The sequence below is a fragment of the Podarcis erhardii genome, assembly GCF_964252035.2.
Source record: "Podarcis erhardii genome assembly, chromosome: 9".
NCBI classification, from domain to species: domain Eukaryota; kingdom Metazoa; phylum Chordata; class Lepidosauria; order Squamata; family Lacertidae; genus Podarcis; species Podarcis erhardii.
In genome coordinates, this window is record NC_138512.1 from 13,131,924 (window position 1) to 13,149,150 (window position 17,227).

General features: G+C 43.5%; 1 protein-coding gene across 2 annotated transcripts in view; it reads right to left on the reverse strand.

Annotated features, from left to right (window-relative positions):
* SEL1L3 (SEL1L family member 3) overlaps nt 1–17,227 on the reverse strand; it is a 52,920-nt gene that overhangs the window by 26,754 nt on the left and 8,939 nt on the right. Inside the window, exons 4-11 of one of the 2 annotated variants that reach the window (XM_081876208.1) lie at nt 13,541–13,662; nt 11,185–11,300; nt 9,896–9,951; nt 9,128–9,260; nt 7,047–7,170; nt 5,514–5,660; nt 4,189–4,400; nt 1,478–1,657 (exon numbers count right to left, since the gene is read on the reverse strand). In XM_081876208.1, coding sequence (XP_081732334.1) covers nt 1,478–1,657; nt 4,189–4,400; nt 5,514–5,660; nt 7,047–7,170; nt 9,128–9,260; nt 9,896–9,951; nt 11,185–11,300; nt 13,541–13,662 — 1,090 coding nt within the window. The remainder of the gene's footprint in view (nt 1–1,477; nt 1,658–4,188; nt 4,401–5,513; nt 5,661–7,046; nt 7,171–9,127; nt 9,261–9,895; nt 9,952–11,184; nt 11,301–13,540; nt 13,663–17,227) is intronic. The other variant, XM_081876209.1, reaches the window with a different exon arrangement.

The following is a 17,227-nucleotide window of genomic DNA, read 5'->3' on the forward strand; positions in this document are numbered from 1 at the left end:
TATTTACTTCTTATAAGCTGTATCCTTTATGAATAATTATTAAGATTTTTCTAATTATAACTTAAATATCCACAAAGCCTCCTGCAGACATTAATCGAAACAAGTCTAGGTATGAATTTTACGGCACTGTTTTGTGAAGTATTCTCTGCATTTCCCCCATGCTTTTTGAAATTCTTGTTTAGTATGATCTCTAACTGCCTCTGTTAATCTAGCCAGTTCAATATACTCTAACAATTTGTCTTGCCATTCCTTTTTTGTTGGCACAATTTCTTTTTTCCAGCAAGGATCCTAATTGCTAAAAACTGGAAAAAAGAAATTGTGCCAACAAAAATGGAATGGCAAGACAAACAAACTGTCAAAGTGACATTTTGGTCTGCCATCTTGATTCAAAATGGCACCCAGTGTCCGAATGGCCACAAAATATCCCACTCCACCTCAGGAACCCTCATGCTAAGTGTGGTGACAAAATATTGAGAGGCAGCTGAACCTATGCAAAAAAATTTTTGGGAAAGTCGCACCAAAGTCACTTTTTGATCTGCCATATTGAATCAAAATGGCATCCACCAAAGAGCAATGTGTTACATGCAGAGAGCACCAAAGTTATTCCCTGACGTCTCCCACCAGAGTGGGGTTTGGAGCTAGTAAGATGGCTGCCCCTCACAAGAGGGTTTTTTTGTCTGCCTCTCCACAAGACTGATTAAAAAATCACAGGCAACAAAGATGAGCACAACTTTTTCCTGAAACTGATTGCAACCAGAGTTAATAACAGTACTGGGCTCAGTGGGGAGATGTTTTGAATTGAGCTCAGGCAGCCCTGTATGTTCAAGCTGAACTTAGTATCAACATCGTCACTTTCTTTTGAGAATTATAGGGAAAGAACTACCTAAACTGTATAGAATTTTATTTATGTATGCTACTACAGCAGCAAGAATACTACTCGCCCCAAAATGGAAAAAAGCAGAAGTCACAGCAAAGGAAGAATGGATACAAAAACTTATGGAATATGCAGAAATGGTAAAACTTACTGGAAGAATAAGAAATCAAGATAACAAACTTTTTATAAAAGAATGGAAATGGCTTGTTGACTATTTACAGATAAATTGCAAACAGATAAAAACATTGGCAGGGTTATTGTAATAACCTGCACTTTCATGAGTGTTTATATTTAAAGTAGATGAATTTGGATATGCAGAAGATATTAAGAAATAAATTTAAGGAACCACAGAAAGAGGGGGAGTAAGTCAAACTTTGAAATGTTAAAATGATTGTAAAATTAATGAAATGTATAAATTGATTGTAAAATTAATGAAATGTATAAATTTGAAAAGTATAAATAAAAAGGCATTGTCACTTCAGATTTCGGTCAGGAGAGTCATTCACTACAGTGATTTGTCAGAAAATTTCCCAGTAATGTACTTGGAAACATTCCATTTTCAGAAAGACGGGGGTCAAATCTCAACTGCACGTTTCTTTGTACCTGGTCTCCTTCGGAAGCATGTTGATCATGTGGCGTCTTTAGGGCGACATCACTATAATAAGCGTATGACAATTCCAGATCTCGTGGGTAACCATTAATGGCTTGGTAATGCTTATATCCAAGGTTCATCAAGGCCAGCCTATCACCACCCTGAGCTGCAACCAAACTGTACAGTAGCCCCTGGTAAAAATTAAAAGATAGGAGCCTAAATTTAATCGTGGCCAATAGAAAAACCCCAGAGAAAGGAGAATATCTACATTGCGAACCATAGATTAAGTTCAGTACAGTGGTACCTCTGGTTGCGAACGGAATCTGTTCCGGAGGCCCGTTCGCAACATGAAAAGAACGCAACCCGCAGTGGCGCATCTGCGCACGTGCGGGTTGCGATTCACCGCTTCTGCACATGATGTCATTTTGCGCTTCTGCGCATGCTCGAGCAGCGAAACCCAGAAGTAACCCTTTCCGGTACTTCCGGGTCGCCACAGGACGTAACATGAAAGAACGTAACATGAAGCGGATGTAACATGAGGTATGACTATAAATAATAGCAAGCGTAGAACGACAACTGTAAGCTCTGAGGGGTTTTTGCAATCCTGGCCATAGCTGTCAACTTTCAGATTTGAAAATAAGGGATCAGCAGCCTCGAAAATAAGGGATCAGCAGCCTCACCTGTCCCGGGGACAGTCTATGGGATATCTAACAATCCGGGATAGCAGCGGGAAAAGGCGCTGGAATAAGGGAATTTCCCTCAAAAAAAGGGAAGGTTGACAGCTATGATCCTGGCCCTGTCATGACTTTGTGCCTCAGATGAAGATGAGGAAGAATAGGTGGGTTGTGAACACCCCCTTCCATTATCAGTATTTTTCAAAACGTTGGACTACAACTCCCATCATTCCTGACCACTGGTCCTACTAGCTAGGGATAAGGGGAGTTGTAGTCCAACAACAGCTGGGGGACCCAAGTTTGAGAAACGTTGCATTAGCGAGAGGGCCGGCTGCCACCCTTGTGGCTGATGACTGCCACGACTGCCACTGTGCCTCCCTCCTTGCCACCCACCCGCTGCCCAACAACGAAGCAGCAGTGACGCAGGCACACCATGCCTTATCCTGAGGAAGGGGTCCTTCTGGGCAAGATGACCCTGCCTTCCTGTGCTGCGAGAGCAGCACATTCTCATTTGAAGTTAGCGTAAAACTTTCCAGCTGACTTCAAAAAGCAACACGCTGCCGTTTGCGCAGGCGGCAGTGGCACAGGCCCTCTCTGGATGATCTCACCTGCGATGCTTTGTTCTGAGGAAGGCTAGGTGTCTCCTCAGAATGAGGCACAGAGTGGCCATGTTGTCACATGGGTGACACTGTGGTCTAAACTACTGAGCCTCTTGGGCTTGCTGATCAGAAGGTCAGCGGTTCAAATCCATGTGCCTGGGTAAGCTCTGTCCCAGCTCCTGCCAACTTAGTAGTTTGAAAGCACACCAGTGCAAGTAGATAAATAGGTACCACTGTGGTGGGAAGGTAAACAGCGTTTCCATGTGCTCTGGTTTCTATCATAGTGTTCTGTTGTACCAGAAGCGGTTTAGTCATGCTGGCCACATGATCCAGAAAGCTGTCTGTGGACAAACGCCGGCTCCCTCAGCCTGACAGTGAGAAGAGCACTGCAACCCCATAGTCACCTTTGACTGGACTCAACTGTCCAGGGGTCCTTTACCTTTTACCTTACCATGCTGCTGAAGCAGGAAAGGAGGAGGAAGTGAGGTGGCAGTGGCAGCGAGGAGCAAGCGGAGATGTGGTCTCAGGTGGCACATTGTCTTGTGCCAGCTCTGCTTACAGTTATGTAAAGTAATAAGGCCAGTAAGGGGCAAATGAAGCAATGGTTTTTCAAGAGAGCTGAAAGGGATATAGCAGAACCTTTGCTTCCCAATGTATAAATAAACGTTCCTTTGTCTCTCTGTCTTCTTTTGACACACACATACACACACAGAGAGAGAGAGAGAGAGAGAGAGAGAGAAAGAAAGGTGTACAGTGGTGCCTCGCAAGACGAAATTAATCCATTCCCTGAGGCTCTTCGTATAGCGGTTTTTTCGTCTTGCGAAGTAAGCCCATTGACAGCTTAGCGGATTAGCGCTATTAGCGGTTTAGCGGCTTTTAGTGGATCAGCTGATAAGCGGCTTAGCGGCTTAGGAAAGGGGGGGGAGGGGAAAAAACCCGCAGGAACACGCAAGACATTTTCGTCTTGCGAAGCAAGCCCATAGGGAAATTCGTTTTGTGAAGCGCCTCCAAAACGGAAGACCCTTTCGTCTAGCGGGTTTTCCGTCTTGCGAGGCGTTCGTCTTGCGGGGCACCACTGTATCAGAACAAGATTGTGAGAACAGTCAGTGTGTTTGTAAGAGAGAGCCGAGAGGGATAGGCTGTTCTCAGTCCTGCCCTATGCTGATTTTGAGTCAAAGAACAGAGACCAAGGTGACTCTTAGTCCTACTCTCTGGAGGAAAAGGGGACCCAGAACACACTGAGAGGTTGTGGTCTTGCGGAGAACATCACAAATAGAAAAAGATGCCAAGCGTTTCAATCAGAGGTGAAAGGTGGAACTGTGGAAACACCACCTTTGACTCTGAAAACCCCCTGTCTCCAGCCTAAAAGTGGGACTTGGGAGATGGGATAGCAACTATTGCTAATTCTCAAGCTGTTCATAGGCAAAAGTGAGCCATCCAAATTCTTACCTGAGCTGGGTCTGCAGGCCTGCCCAGTCCTATTTCAAAGATAACGCCAAGAGCATAGGAGGCTCTGTGATCACCACAGCAGCTGGAATCCATCAGGGACAAGATAGAAGAGTTTATATAATGTAGGCCATCAGCTCTGGAAAGATTTTGAGCCGCCGTCTCAAATAAGCTGCGTCCAATTTCTAAAATGGTGTCCTTTTGGCCTTCAGGTGCTAAAATCATAAGATATAAATGTTCAATTAAACTACTGGCTGTGAAAACAAGCAGGTTCCAATTAGGTAGCTTTAATTTCCCCACACACTTACTATTAAGTAGATTCAGTGCCTAATCCAAAGTTACTATAAGGGGGTGAGGGGATTGCAAGACACACCAATAACGTAACATGTACCTGGATGTACCTGCAATCGCTTTCACAAATTAACAGAGGTTATACATATAGCATCCCAGTCATGTGGCAGTTATCCTTCACTTTCCAGTGTAGTTTCTTAGTGCAAAAGGATGGCCATTTTTCCAGGGGAAGGGGAGTGAATTTGTTGTCCAAAACAAATTTTGTTCTTGCTATTTATTGCAGGGCATTCACTTTCTTCGTGGTGACGGAAACGAAACTGCACTCTCATTCCACAAAGGGCACATACTGTTGTTGTTTAGTCGTTTAGTCGTGAGTGACTCTTCGTGACCCCCTGGACCAGAGCACGCCAGGCACTTCTGTCTTCCACTGCCTCCTGCAGTTTGGTCAGACTCATGTTTGTAGCTTCGAGAGCACTGTCCAACCATCTTGTCCTCTGTTGTCCCCTTCTCCTTGTGCCCACAATCTTTCCCAACATCAGGGTCTTTTCCAGGGAGTCTTCTCTTCTCATGAGATGGCCAAAGTATTGGAGCCTCAGCTTCAGGATCTGTCCTTCCAGTGAGCACTCAGGGCTGATTTCCTTCAGAATGGATACGTTGGATCATCTTGCAGTCCATGGGACACTCAAGAGTCTCCTCCAGCACCATAATTCAAAAGGCACATGCTAGTATCTGCCTTAATGTATCAGAAATCCCCACAAAGTGTGGAAGGAGCCAAAGATCTCTTTGGGTCTGGCATCTGATGTGATTTTCTCCCTGTGCCACTAATATACAACCCTGGGGGCTGGATGCCACAATGGAGAGCGTAAGACCAGAACCTTATTTCTCACACAATTGTTTGTTAAAATGTGGTCCAGGGAGAACCAGCAGTCTCTAAGATCACAGCGAAAATGAAAGAGGAAAAAGCTGAAAAGCCGCTTGTTTCTTGAAAAAGTTAAGTGCTAGTTAAAGGAAAGGAAAGAAGTAAATTCTCCAATTACCTCCTGATAACTGTAGACTTGTCTCTTGCAACCGTTTAAACATGCTGTAGTATTTGTCCAATAGTTCTTGTCTCCAGCTGAAGGCTGCATCCTTGGGGTGTCTTCCATATTTATTGATCATTTCCAGATAGTAGTTTTCATAAAGGCCTGGAGAAAATGAAAGCGAGTCATCTGAAGGCAACCCTGTTTAGGGAAGCTTTTAATGTTTGATGTATTACAGTATTTTAAAAATTTTTTGGAAGCCACCCAGAGTAGCTGGGGAAGCCCAGCCAGATGGATGGGGTATAAATAATAAATCATTATCATTATCATTATCATTATCATTATCATTATCATTATCATTATCATTATCATTATCATTATCATTATCATTATCATTATCATCATCATCCTAGCTGTATCTGTGAAACTTCTCACATACAGGTGTCCACCTTCCCACTTCAGAATTGCTTAATGGCGTCACAAAATCACTTGATTTTGGTTTTAGATTGTGTCCCCCTGGGTCGATTTTAAAGTGCCTGAACCTAAGACTGCTGATACAACTACACCAAAGACACACAGCATGATCCTAAACTGTCAGTTTGCATTTCTTAGTGCAGAAAGGATTAATCTGATGTGTAGAGATCTTTCCTATTCTAATTAGTTAAAGAGGGTTCTGGAAGTTTTTCTGTGTGAAAGAAACAAGCAAAAGGTTCATTGTGTTTGGGTTATACCTTCAGAGAAGCTGAGTACAGCTGGAATAAACTGACTTATCTCTTTTAGTCAAGGGCATGCTGACTATAATAAGAGGCCAGAAGGAGCCTGGGTTTCACTTTTCTCTTTCTATCTCTTTTCCTTCTGGTGTGGTGTTGTGTACATACTATATTAAGGTTTAGACTTATTATGAGTTATTGTAAGTTTAAGTCAAGTCTGCTGCAACTGGATTTCTTATGGACAGTGCCAATCCTGAATGTATTGGATTTGTGACCATGATGCTCATTTGCCTTAAGTAGCAGTAAAGCTCTGCTGGATGAAATACAATTGCCTCTGGTCTATTTTGGGGGGATCCTGTAACGTTTAAATTTTTACTCTACTAACTATACATTGGAATCTGCTCTGGATCAATATTGAGTAGAATTCCATGACATAAACATCTCCCATTGTTAAGCCCTACTGAATTAAATAGAATTTACTACCTACTCAGTGTATTTAGGATTGCAGCCCTAAACTGGTTTACAGATTCTTCCTTCTTTTCGTGAGGGAATCCAAGACCTCTAACAGTGAGCTCTCAGTACCATTAGCAAAATAGGATTCTCGAGATTCAGAAACAATGACAGCAAAAGTTGCACAGAACAGATATAGATTTGAGGCATAAAGATGCTTAATGAGTAAACAAATATCTATTTCAATCAACATGGAGCAGAGAACGAATACCTTTAGTTCCACATATTCAGCCTCAATTGCGTTATCCTCACAGCTTCTTTTAAATTAAACAAACAAACAAATGATAGGAGATCCTGTAACCCTACATGATATTCTGTTCTCTCTACTTGCATTTTTGCTCTTTGTGTTTCAGCACAAATCCATGCCTGGGCGATGTGCTCTGGACAGCGAAACATTTTTGATAGTAAAGGTCAATTCTTTCCAAAATGTCTTCTTTGTAGAAAGGGTTAGAAATCTGTGGGTGAGGGGAAGAGTAGTAATCGTATGCGTTTCCTATAAGACTGTTGCATATATTTTAAGAAACTGCTAAAATGCAGGAACACCATTTTTCATTCCTACTGCAGAACACAGGCAAGTGACCACGGATGTTTGCAGATCGGCGTAATACAGACAAACTGCCTATTTTGAACACTTTATTATAGATCACGAGATTCTCCTTATCCACCTGAAAGGGGTATAAAGTATACTTGATAGACATTTTTAATATAAATGCTAATGGGATGTTATTGACACATATTCATGCAAGCTTCGATAAAACTTCCTGATAAAGTTCTCAAATAATAATAATAATAATAATAATAATAATAATAATAATAATAATTATTATTTATACCCTGCCCTCCCCAGCCAAGGCCGGGCTCATAGAGGAATAAACTATTCCATCCAAGTGGCTAAACTGGTCATCAGACTGTCTGTGTGGATTCTGTCATTTAGTTACATATTTTTCTTATTTCACTTGTGGGGTACCTCAGGGTTCTGTCCTCTCCCCCATGCTTTTCAACATCTACATGCAGCCGCTGGGAGAGATCATCAGGGGGTTTGGGCTGGGTTTCCATCAATATGCGGATGATACCCAGCTCTACCTCTCTTTCAAATCAGAACCAGTGAAGGCAGTGAAAGTCCTGTGTGAGTGTCTGGAGGCGGTTGGAGGATGGATGGCGGCTAACAGATTGAGGTTGAATCCTGACAGGACAAAAGTACTGTTTTTGGAGGACAGGAGGTGGGCAGGTGTGGAGGACTCCCTGGTCCTGAATGGAGTAATTGTGCCCCTGAAGGACCAGGTGTGCAGCCTGGGAATCATTTTGGACTTGCAGCTGTCCATGGAGGCACAGGTCAATTGTGTGTCCAGGGCAGCTGTTTACCAGCTTCATCTGGTACGTAGGCTGAGACCCTATTTGACTGCAGACTGTCTCGCCAGAGTGGTGCATGCTCTAGTTATCTCTTGCTTAGACTACTACAATGCGCTCTATGTGGGGCTACTTTTGAAGGTGACCCGGAAACTACAACTAATCCAGAATGCGGCTGCTAGACTGGTGACTGGGGGTGGCCGCCGAGATCACATAACACCGGTCTTGAAAGATCTACATTGGCTCCCACTACATTTCTGGGCACAGTTCAAAGTGTTGGTGCTGACCTTTAAAGCCCTAAACGGCCTCGGTCCAGTATACCTGAAGGAGCGTCTCCACCCCCATTGTTCCGCCTGGACACTGAGGTCCAGCTCTGAGGCCTTCTGGCGGTTCCCTCACTATGAGAAGCCAAGTTACAGGAAACCAGGCAGAGGGCCTTCTCGGTAGTGGCGCCCGCCCTGTGGAACGCCCTCCCACCAGATGTCAAAGAGAAAAACAACTACCAGACTTTTAGAAGACATCTGAAGGCAGCCCTGTGTAGGGAAGCTTTTAATGGCTGACGGACTATTTTATTTTAATATTTTGTTGGAAGCTGCCCAGAGTGGCTGGGGAAACCCAGCCAGATGGGCAGGGTATAAATAATAAATTGTTGTTGTTGTTGTTGTTGTTGTTGTTGTTGTACTTTTGGTTGCCATATGGTTTAGGCACTAGGTGGCATTGGATTTAATTGGATTTAGATAAGTCAGGTTTTTCCTGTTCTGTGCTTGTTGGAGTGGCGAAGCTTTAGCAAAATTCCCTTCCATTGCAAGGTGTCAAGTCAAGTTTTAAACCTACAGATTTCTAACAGGACAAGGAAAAGGGCACAGCTCTTTGCAGCAGTGGCCTTTGCCTTTAATAGTCCTGCATCGTGGCCACAAAACAACTCTAGGAGGAAGGAACAGCGAATATGAGTTCATAACTGATAGCCCACCCAAGTTACAGTACTGCATTGGAAATGAATGTCAGCGGCAGGCACAGGTAACTCTAGATCCATATTGACATATTTGTTACCTTCTGTTCACTCACCTTTCTGGTCTCTAGGCCATTAAGACGATAGTATTTCACTGGACCAAAGTATCCTTCAATACTTGATGAATAGCCGCTGCCTCCAATAGCCAAGTAACCAGAAGTGTCATCGAAATAGAAATCCTCCCTAAAACTAGAAAAGTCAATGTTTTGAAACATTCTGAAGCAAATAAAACCTCTGATTTCCTGGGCAGGCAGAGGACTCTGTCGTGGAATAGTCTGGAATATATTTTAAACAAGATGGTTTGGAGGCTTACAGTGACACAAGCAGAGTGTTCTCTCTAAAGACCCCTGCATTGTGATGAGAAATCCAGTTTGACATCATTCAACAGAAGCTTTTTTAAAAAAGAAATCTGGAAAGGTGCCCTAATAATAATAATAATAATAATAATAATAATAATAATAATAATAATAATAATAATAATAATTTATTTATACCTCGCCCACCTGGCTGGGTTTCCCCAGCCACTCTGGGCAGCTTTCAACAGAGCATTAAAAACAGAATAAAACTTCAAACATTAAAAACTTCCCTAAACAGGGCTGCCTTCAGATGTCTTCTAAGAGTCAGATAGTTGTTCATTTCCTTGACATCTGATGGGAGGGCGTTCCACAGGGCGGGAAGAATTGATTAACAATAGGACTCACAAAGGAGAGGAGGAGGTTTTGTCTTTATGTTGTATGTTCGATATGTGATTGTAAAATTTTTAAAAAAGAAAGAAAGAAAAGAATACACACTACTTGTTAGAATGGAGGGCAAGTTAGTCTTACATAAAAGTTTGATGCTGATGAATTTTCAGATTCTTTCCAACACTGGTAATTTCTATCTAAAACAAAAATAAATTAAATTTTAGTTTTGAAAACATACATGTGAACCAATGGAAAATAGGTTTATTTCATCACAGCTTGCAAAATGCAACGAAGTCTTGCCAGGGTGGTCAGCTGAACCACAAGAGTTCACTATCTTTATATATGGATGAGGGGCGCGGGTGGCGCTGTGGGTTATACCACAGAGCCTAGGACTTGCCGATCAGAAGGTTGGTGGTTCGAATCCCCGTGACGGGGCGAGCTCCCGTTGCTTGGTCCCAGCTCCTGCCAACCTAGCAGTTCGAAAGCACGTCAAAGTGCAAGTAGATAAATAGGTACCGCTCCAGTGGGAAGGTAAACGGAGTTTCCATGCGCTGCTCTGGTTCGCCAGAAGCGGCTTAGTCATGCTGGCCACATGACCCGGAAGCTGTACGCCGGCTCCCTTGGCCAATAAAGCAAGATGAGCACAACAACTCCAGAGTCGGTCACGAATGGACCTAATGGTCAGGGGTCCCTTTACCTTTTATATATGGATGAACCCACATCTTAACAAACCTAAGGGCTGAAAACATCAGCATAAAGCTGAAGGCAGACCTAATATAAGTTCGGGGTAAGAGCCAAGTCAGTCTTCAGTCACCAAACCAGCTCAGCACAGCAGAAATTTTCCCCACTTGGCTGATTGGCTGGTGCCATTTGGATTTTGCCTGCCGCGTAGCAAATCGTCACAACTTGTATGGCTCTGGTTCAGGTGATAGGGATGGGAGAGCAGTCTCGCCATCCCAATGTGAAGGGTATTCCATTAAAGGAATCCAGGGACTTGATGGTTTGGTCAAGCCATGAGAGAGGGTTGTACCTGTGCCTGAGTCCAGGAGGGCATCTGGGTGGTGAACATAGTCTGTTCCCAGCTTTCCACCTATCCAGGTGTTCACACTAGGCTGACCTATGCTGGTGCCCTGGGTCAGCGCTGCCTGCAAGGGTGCAGGGAGCTAGTCGAACCAAAGCCTGTGCAACCACTCACTCTCTGTAATCCATAAAGTTGTGGCCTAAAGTCTGCCAAAAACCAAAACTAAAATTTGAGTCATGTGTGAATTTATTTAGGGATAAGGTCTCTGGGTCTGAACACGCAAATATGTTGATTGTCCTTACAATTCTGACAAGGCTATTTGAGCATTTCCATTCACAGCTGCTTGCAACCCCTAAACACATTCTCCTCACGCTCAGCTACGCGAGGGCAGCCAAGGCGACATAGATACCTGCCCGCCGGTAATGGAGAGATCAAGTCGAAGCCACTGTTTCAGAGGAAGGCTGAAGGTCGTCTTCACCGCCACATCTCCCCCTTTGAGAAGATGCATCTGGATATGAACGTCACCTGAAAAACAAATCCCAGGGCAAGAACCTTGTCAGTTATGTGAAGGCCACAAATATATTGACTTGATCGATCACGTTTACACCTGCTTTGCTTCCACAATGTCAAAGTCACCGAGTGTTTCCAGAATATTCATTGGGTCTAAAACTGCCTAGGGTCAGTTCACACAAGGTGGTCCCTACATAACTGCCTCAGGAAAGAACAGGGGTTCATACAAAAGATAATTTCAGTGACATGGTACTTTTGCATCGGTTGTACACACGCAACTGGCTGCCATTTTTGAGCGGCTACGGTTGTGTGCTTTGGGGTGGCCGCACAGAGGCCGCTTACAAGAGTGAGCTTCTTCTTTCTATAGCTTTTATTAATTTTTTTTCTAATTTACATTTCAAGATATTCATTTAGACAACCTTATATCAATGACTTCTGTTCTTCCCTTTCCATGGTTCATTTTGCAAACCATACATCCCTGCGTATTTTACATGAACTAAACCATTCGGTAATCCATTATTACACCATCAAATCTTATTTATGCTGTTAAAGTTATCTTAATGCTACCAGCATTTTTAAATGTACACAATTTCCACCCAACTAATCAGTAAACATTTTTCAGTCTTGTGTGCTTTGGGGTGCCCGCACAAAGGCTACCAACAAGAGTGAGTTTCTTCACACAAAGGATGCCTTGGCATGAGCTCAGTGGCAACAACACACACTTCTGTGAAGACTGCGTGGAGAGCACCTCACAGGCAAAATGTCCCAAAGACACTGATTAAGCACCTGATAAAAGTTGCCTAGCTGAGTGTTTCTGCATATCTATATTGCAGTCCTGTATCAGTTTTATACCTCTTTAATGTCATGATTCCCCACCCAGCAAAGAATTTTAGCTTGGTAAAAATTCTATTAAAGATCCGTTGCCATCCTTCACAAAATTAGGCTTCCCAGAGAATAGGGTCCTAGCTTAAGTCTAGAGCAGTGGTTCCCAACATATATATTTTTTGCCATGCTCCACCTAAGCAATCCTGGTGCATGCTCCCCCCCCCCCCCGGTGACATATAATTCCTATTATTCAAAAAGTGAACTCCAATTCATGTGGAGGAAGCCTAGGTAAAGGTAAATGGACCACTGACCATTAGGTCCATTCACGCACGACTCTGGGGTTGTGGCACTCATCTCGCTTTATTGGTCGAGGGAGCCAGCGTACAGCTTCCGGGTCATGTGGCCAGCATGACTGAGTTGCTTCTGGCGAACCAGAGCAGTGCACAGAAACACTGTTTACCTTCCCGCCAGAGCGGTACCTATTTATCTACTTGCACTTTGACGTGCTTTCGAACTGCTAGGGGGGCAGGAGCAGGGACCGAGCAACGGGAGCTCACCCCGTTGCTGGGATTCAAACCGCCGACCTTCTGATCGGCAAGCCCTAGGTTTAACCCACAGCGCCACCCGCATGCCCGGAGGAAGCCTAAAAGGCCATTAACTGTTAATAACTCATTCTCAAATTGCCCCCCTTAAAAGTCAAACAGCCCCCCCTGTGGGGCGTGTGCCCTACGTTGGGAACCATGGGTCTAGAGGCTAGTTGTAGCAAAAGTAGGACACAGGCTCTCCTTTGACAGTGCAGGCTTCCTCTTTGTGTGTTTTGACTAAAGCAGTACAGTGGTACCTCGGGTAAAGTACTTAATTCGTTCGTTAACCTGAAACTGTTCTTAACGTGAAGCACCACTTTAGCTAATGTGGCCTCCCGCTGCCACCGCGTAGCCGGAGCACGATTTCTGTTCTCATCCTGAAGCAAAGTTCTTAACCCGAGGTACTATTTCTGGGTTAGTGGAGTTTGTAACCTGAAGCGTATGTAACCCAGGCTACCACTGGACTTGAATATTCACCCAGCCATTGCCAGTTCAATCTCCCTAGTCTGTATAACGCAAGAGCCTTGTGTTTTCCACTCTCTACATTAGTGTGAGCGCTCGGAGGGGCAGGGGGACCATAGAATCAAATGCCTCTTTTGCACATACTTTCCCCCCGTCCCCATACAATCCTATGGCCCTCTTTGCTCCCTTTTCCATCCATTTGACCACCCTTCTTTGAAGGCTAGGGAGGATTTTGAATAATAATGTGAATTAAATTTACTTGAGAGAAGGCATTACAAATTAAACTTGGTTGTTGCTTTAGGTTTCCTTGAACAAGAGAAAGTGACATATTATTATTATTATTATTATTATTATTTCTGTCTGGAGGCCCCCCCTCCAACTTACCTTCATTCGTTAGAAACACAGCAGGAGTACTGTACATTTCCTCAGAATCAATGAAATACAGTATTCCACACAGTGGTTTTTTGCAGTAACGGAGTAAATAAAGCCACACCGAAAAAGTAAAGCTGTACAAACAAAAAAGTCTGATGAGAAACAGAATATTGGCAACAAAGACAACTTTAACATTATTCAGTTCATTGGTCTTCGGTGTGGAAATAGCATGATTTTATGCTGGCAAGTAAGGGGGGTGGAAGATGAGCCAATTTAGACAATCCCTACTAAAGTAGTATATGTTGCTGTTTAGTCGTTTAGTCGTGTCCGACTCTTTGTGACCCCATGGACCAGAGCACACCAGGCACCCCTGTCTTCCACTGCCTCCCGCAGCTTAGTCAGACTCATGTTTGTCACTTCAAGAACACTGTCCAACTATCTTGTCCTCTGTCGTCCCCTTCTCCTTGTGCCCTCCATCTTTCCCAACGTCAGGGTCTTTTCCAGGGAGTCTTCTCTTCTCATGAGGTGGCCAAAGTATTGGAGCCTCAGCTTCACGTTCTGTCCTTCCAGTGAGCACTCAGGGCTGATTTCCTTCAGAATGGAGAGGTTTGATCTTCTTGCAGTCCATGGGACTCTCAAGAGTCTCCTCCAGCATCATAATTCAAAAGCATCAATTCTTCGGCGATCAGCCTTCTTTATGGTCCAGCTCTCACTTCCATACATCACTACTGGGAAAACCATAGCTTGAACTATACGGACCTTTGTTGGCAAGGTGATGTCTCTGCTTTTTAAGATGCTGTCTAGGTTTATCATTGCTTTTCTCCCAAGAAGCAGACGTCTTTTAAAAGTAGTATATACACATACAGTGGTGCCCCGCAAGACGAACACCTCGCAAGACGGAAAACCCGCTAGACGAAAGGGTTTTCCATTTTGGAGGTGCTTCGCAAAACGACTTTCCCTATGAGCTTGCTTCGCAAGAGGAAAATGTCTTACGAGTTCCTGCGGGTTTTTTCCCCTTTCCCCCCCTTTTTCTAAACTGCTAAGCCGCTTATCAGCTGATCCGCTAAGCTGATAAGCCGCTAAAAGCCGCTAAATCGCTAATAGCGCTAATCCGCTAAGCTGTCAATGGGCTTGCTTTGCAAGATGAAAAAACCGCTATACGAAGAGACTCACGGAACGGATTAATTTCGTCTTGCGAGGCACCACTGTACATATATATATTCAGGCAATCCCATGATTGGGTAAGAGAGGCAGGGAAGTTCTTTGCGCTTATCATTTGAGCAGAGAAGGGTTCAGTTGAGGGAGCCAGGTCTGCACACAAGGGGAAACAGAGCTCAGAGAAGCTGTACATTTCCCAGAGAAGGCTCTCGGTACAAATATAAGGCAGGGAGCAGGAGTTTGTGTGCACTAAATGTTATGTACCGAAGTTCTCACCCTGGGCTAGCAGGGGGATACTGTAGATAGTTATGCAAATGAAGATCGAAAGTGACGTTCAGTGATTGGATAGTTTTAGAAAATTGTTACAGTAACGTGGTACTGGAGCTCTATATAAGCAGGCTGACTGAGCCCTTCAGTTCAGTTCTGTTCTGGCCTCTGAATAAACAAGAGCTGTTTGAAGAATCGCTGTGTCGTCTGATATGTTCACCCACAACTTAACACTAAATCTGTACACTTAGCAGGAAAGCCACAGAAATGATGGCAACCAAAGACAGGTTCAGAGTTTCTGCCCACCGCTCAATACCTGCCATCTTCATAAAGCGTAGAAGTATATAACTGAGAACAGACAAACTTCAGACTAATACCATATTGGCCCGAATATAAGCCGCACCCACAAATAAGCCACACCTTTAAAATTCAAAGGGGGGGGGAGAAAAAACGACAATACCCAAATATAAGCCACTCGCTTAAAAAATCCGCAGTCACTCACACCCGTTCCATTTTACTGTATGTCTGTTTCAGCAGCGATACCGTCAAAGTCAATTTTTGTAAGGTCGCAAATTGAAGCCGCGCTTTAACTTTTCACGGTCAGAATTTGGAAAAAAAGAGTGTGGCTTATATCCGGGCCAATACGGTATTTTAAAGCAGATTTCAACTGCAATTATTTCCCACTTATTCATGTACACTGGTACCTTGGGTTAAGAACTTAATTCGTTCCGGATGTCCGTTCTTAACCTGAAACTGTTCTTAACCTGAAGCACCACTTTAGCTGATGGGGCCTCCCGCTGCTGCTGTGCCGCTGGAGCACAATTTCTGTTCTCATCCTGAAGCAAAGTCCTTAACCCGAGGTACTATTTCTGGGTTAGTGGAGTCTGTAACCTGAAGTGTATGTAACCTGAGGTACCACAGTATACATACTCACATGCATATATACATAGACACACTTTGGTTTTGTTCATTTTCAATTTATAACAGCATTAAAGTAAAAACAAAAACAGTTTAACAAACAGGCTATGGGTTATGCCAAAATACAAAATCTTGACTCATGAAGATTAGAACACTCTTACGGAACCTTTGCTCAATTATGTTTGGGTGGGTCTAAATTTTCCCCGGGAATTTTTAAGGACTTAAAAAAAAATATTATTCCTGCCCCTTAATACCAAACGCCAAACGACTGTTTCTCTCTCCTTTTGTCAGGAGGTGATTGGGGATGGAGGAAATCTCAAACTGGGCAGATTTATCACTGTGGTCCAATGAGGAAGAAGTGTGTTTCAACATCCTTTGCTGCTTAGCGATGCCTTCCTGAGAGGCAATTCCTTTTCAGAGTCCAGCATCGTCATCGGTCCATGAGACTGAGCAAGTTCTGCAAATGTGTCGCAGGGCAAATAAAGGTGCAGCTTGTAGAGAATGCAGGAAGGAAAGAATGTACACAAAAAGCTACAGGCACATTAGTGTAAATATCCGGTACCTTTCAGAATACAGAATTTGATAGCTATGGTAGTTGGTTGTGTTTTTTTAAGTGCTTGCTTAATGTGTTGGACTACCCTCAAAATTTCATACCTGCATCAATAGCAACTGCCAGGGGTGCATTTAACACTGACGATTGGCTATCACTGGCTGTCTTTGCATCCTTTTTGTGAGTTTCCCAGAGATATCTGGCAGACCACTCTTGGAAACAGAATGCTGGGCTGGATGAATCTTTGGTCTGGTCGTCCAGCAAGGCCATTTATTCTTATGAATTACATTTTCGGGCCAATATTTAGCCTCACACTTTCACATGCAGGTGAAAGATTTTGGGTACAATATACAGCTTTCATCATGGGAGAAGTTATGGAAAGAGGGTTTGAAATGTACAGCATGTTGCACATTAGAAGAAGATTATATGAAAATGATGTACCGTTGGTACTTAACTCCCAGTAAGTTAGCAAAAATGTATATCTGTTGGAAATGTAAGGAAAAAGAAGGCACCTTTTATCATATGTGGTGGACATGTAAGGTAACAAAAACATTCTGGGAAATGATACAAAAAAGCCAGAGGCTTTTCTTTTAGGAATTTTAAGTGCTGAAATCTGAAGGGAACAGAAAAGATTGTTTATGTATGTGACCAGGGCTGCGCGGATGATATTAGCCCAGAGATGGAAAGAAGACAAAGTCCCTATGAGAGAAGAATGGCAAATCAAATTTATGGGCTATGCCGAAATGGCAAAAATGACCGGAAGAATCAGAAATCAGGAAGACCAGAACTTTAATAAGGAATGGGGG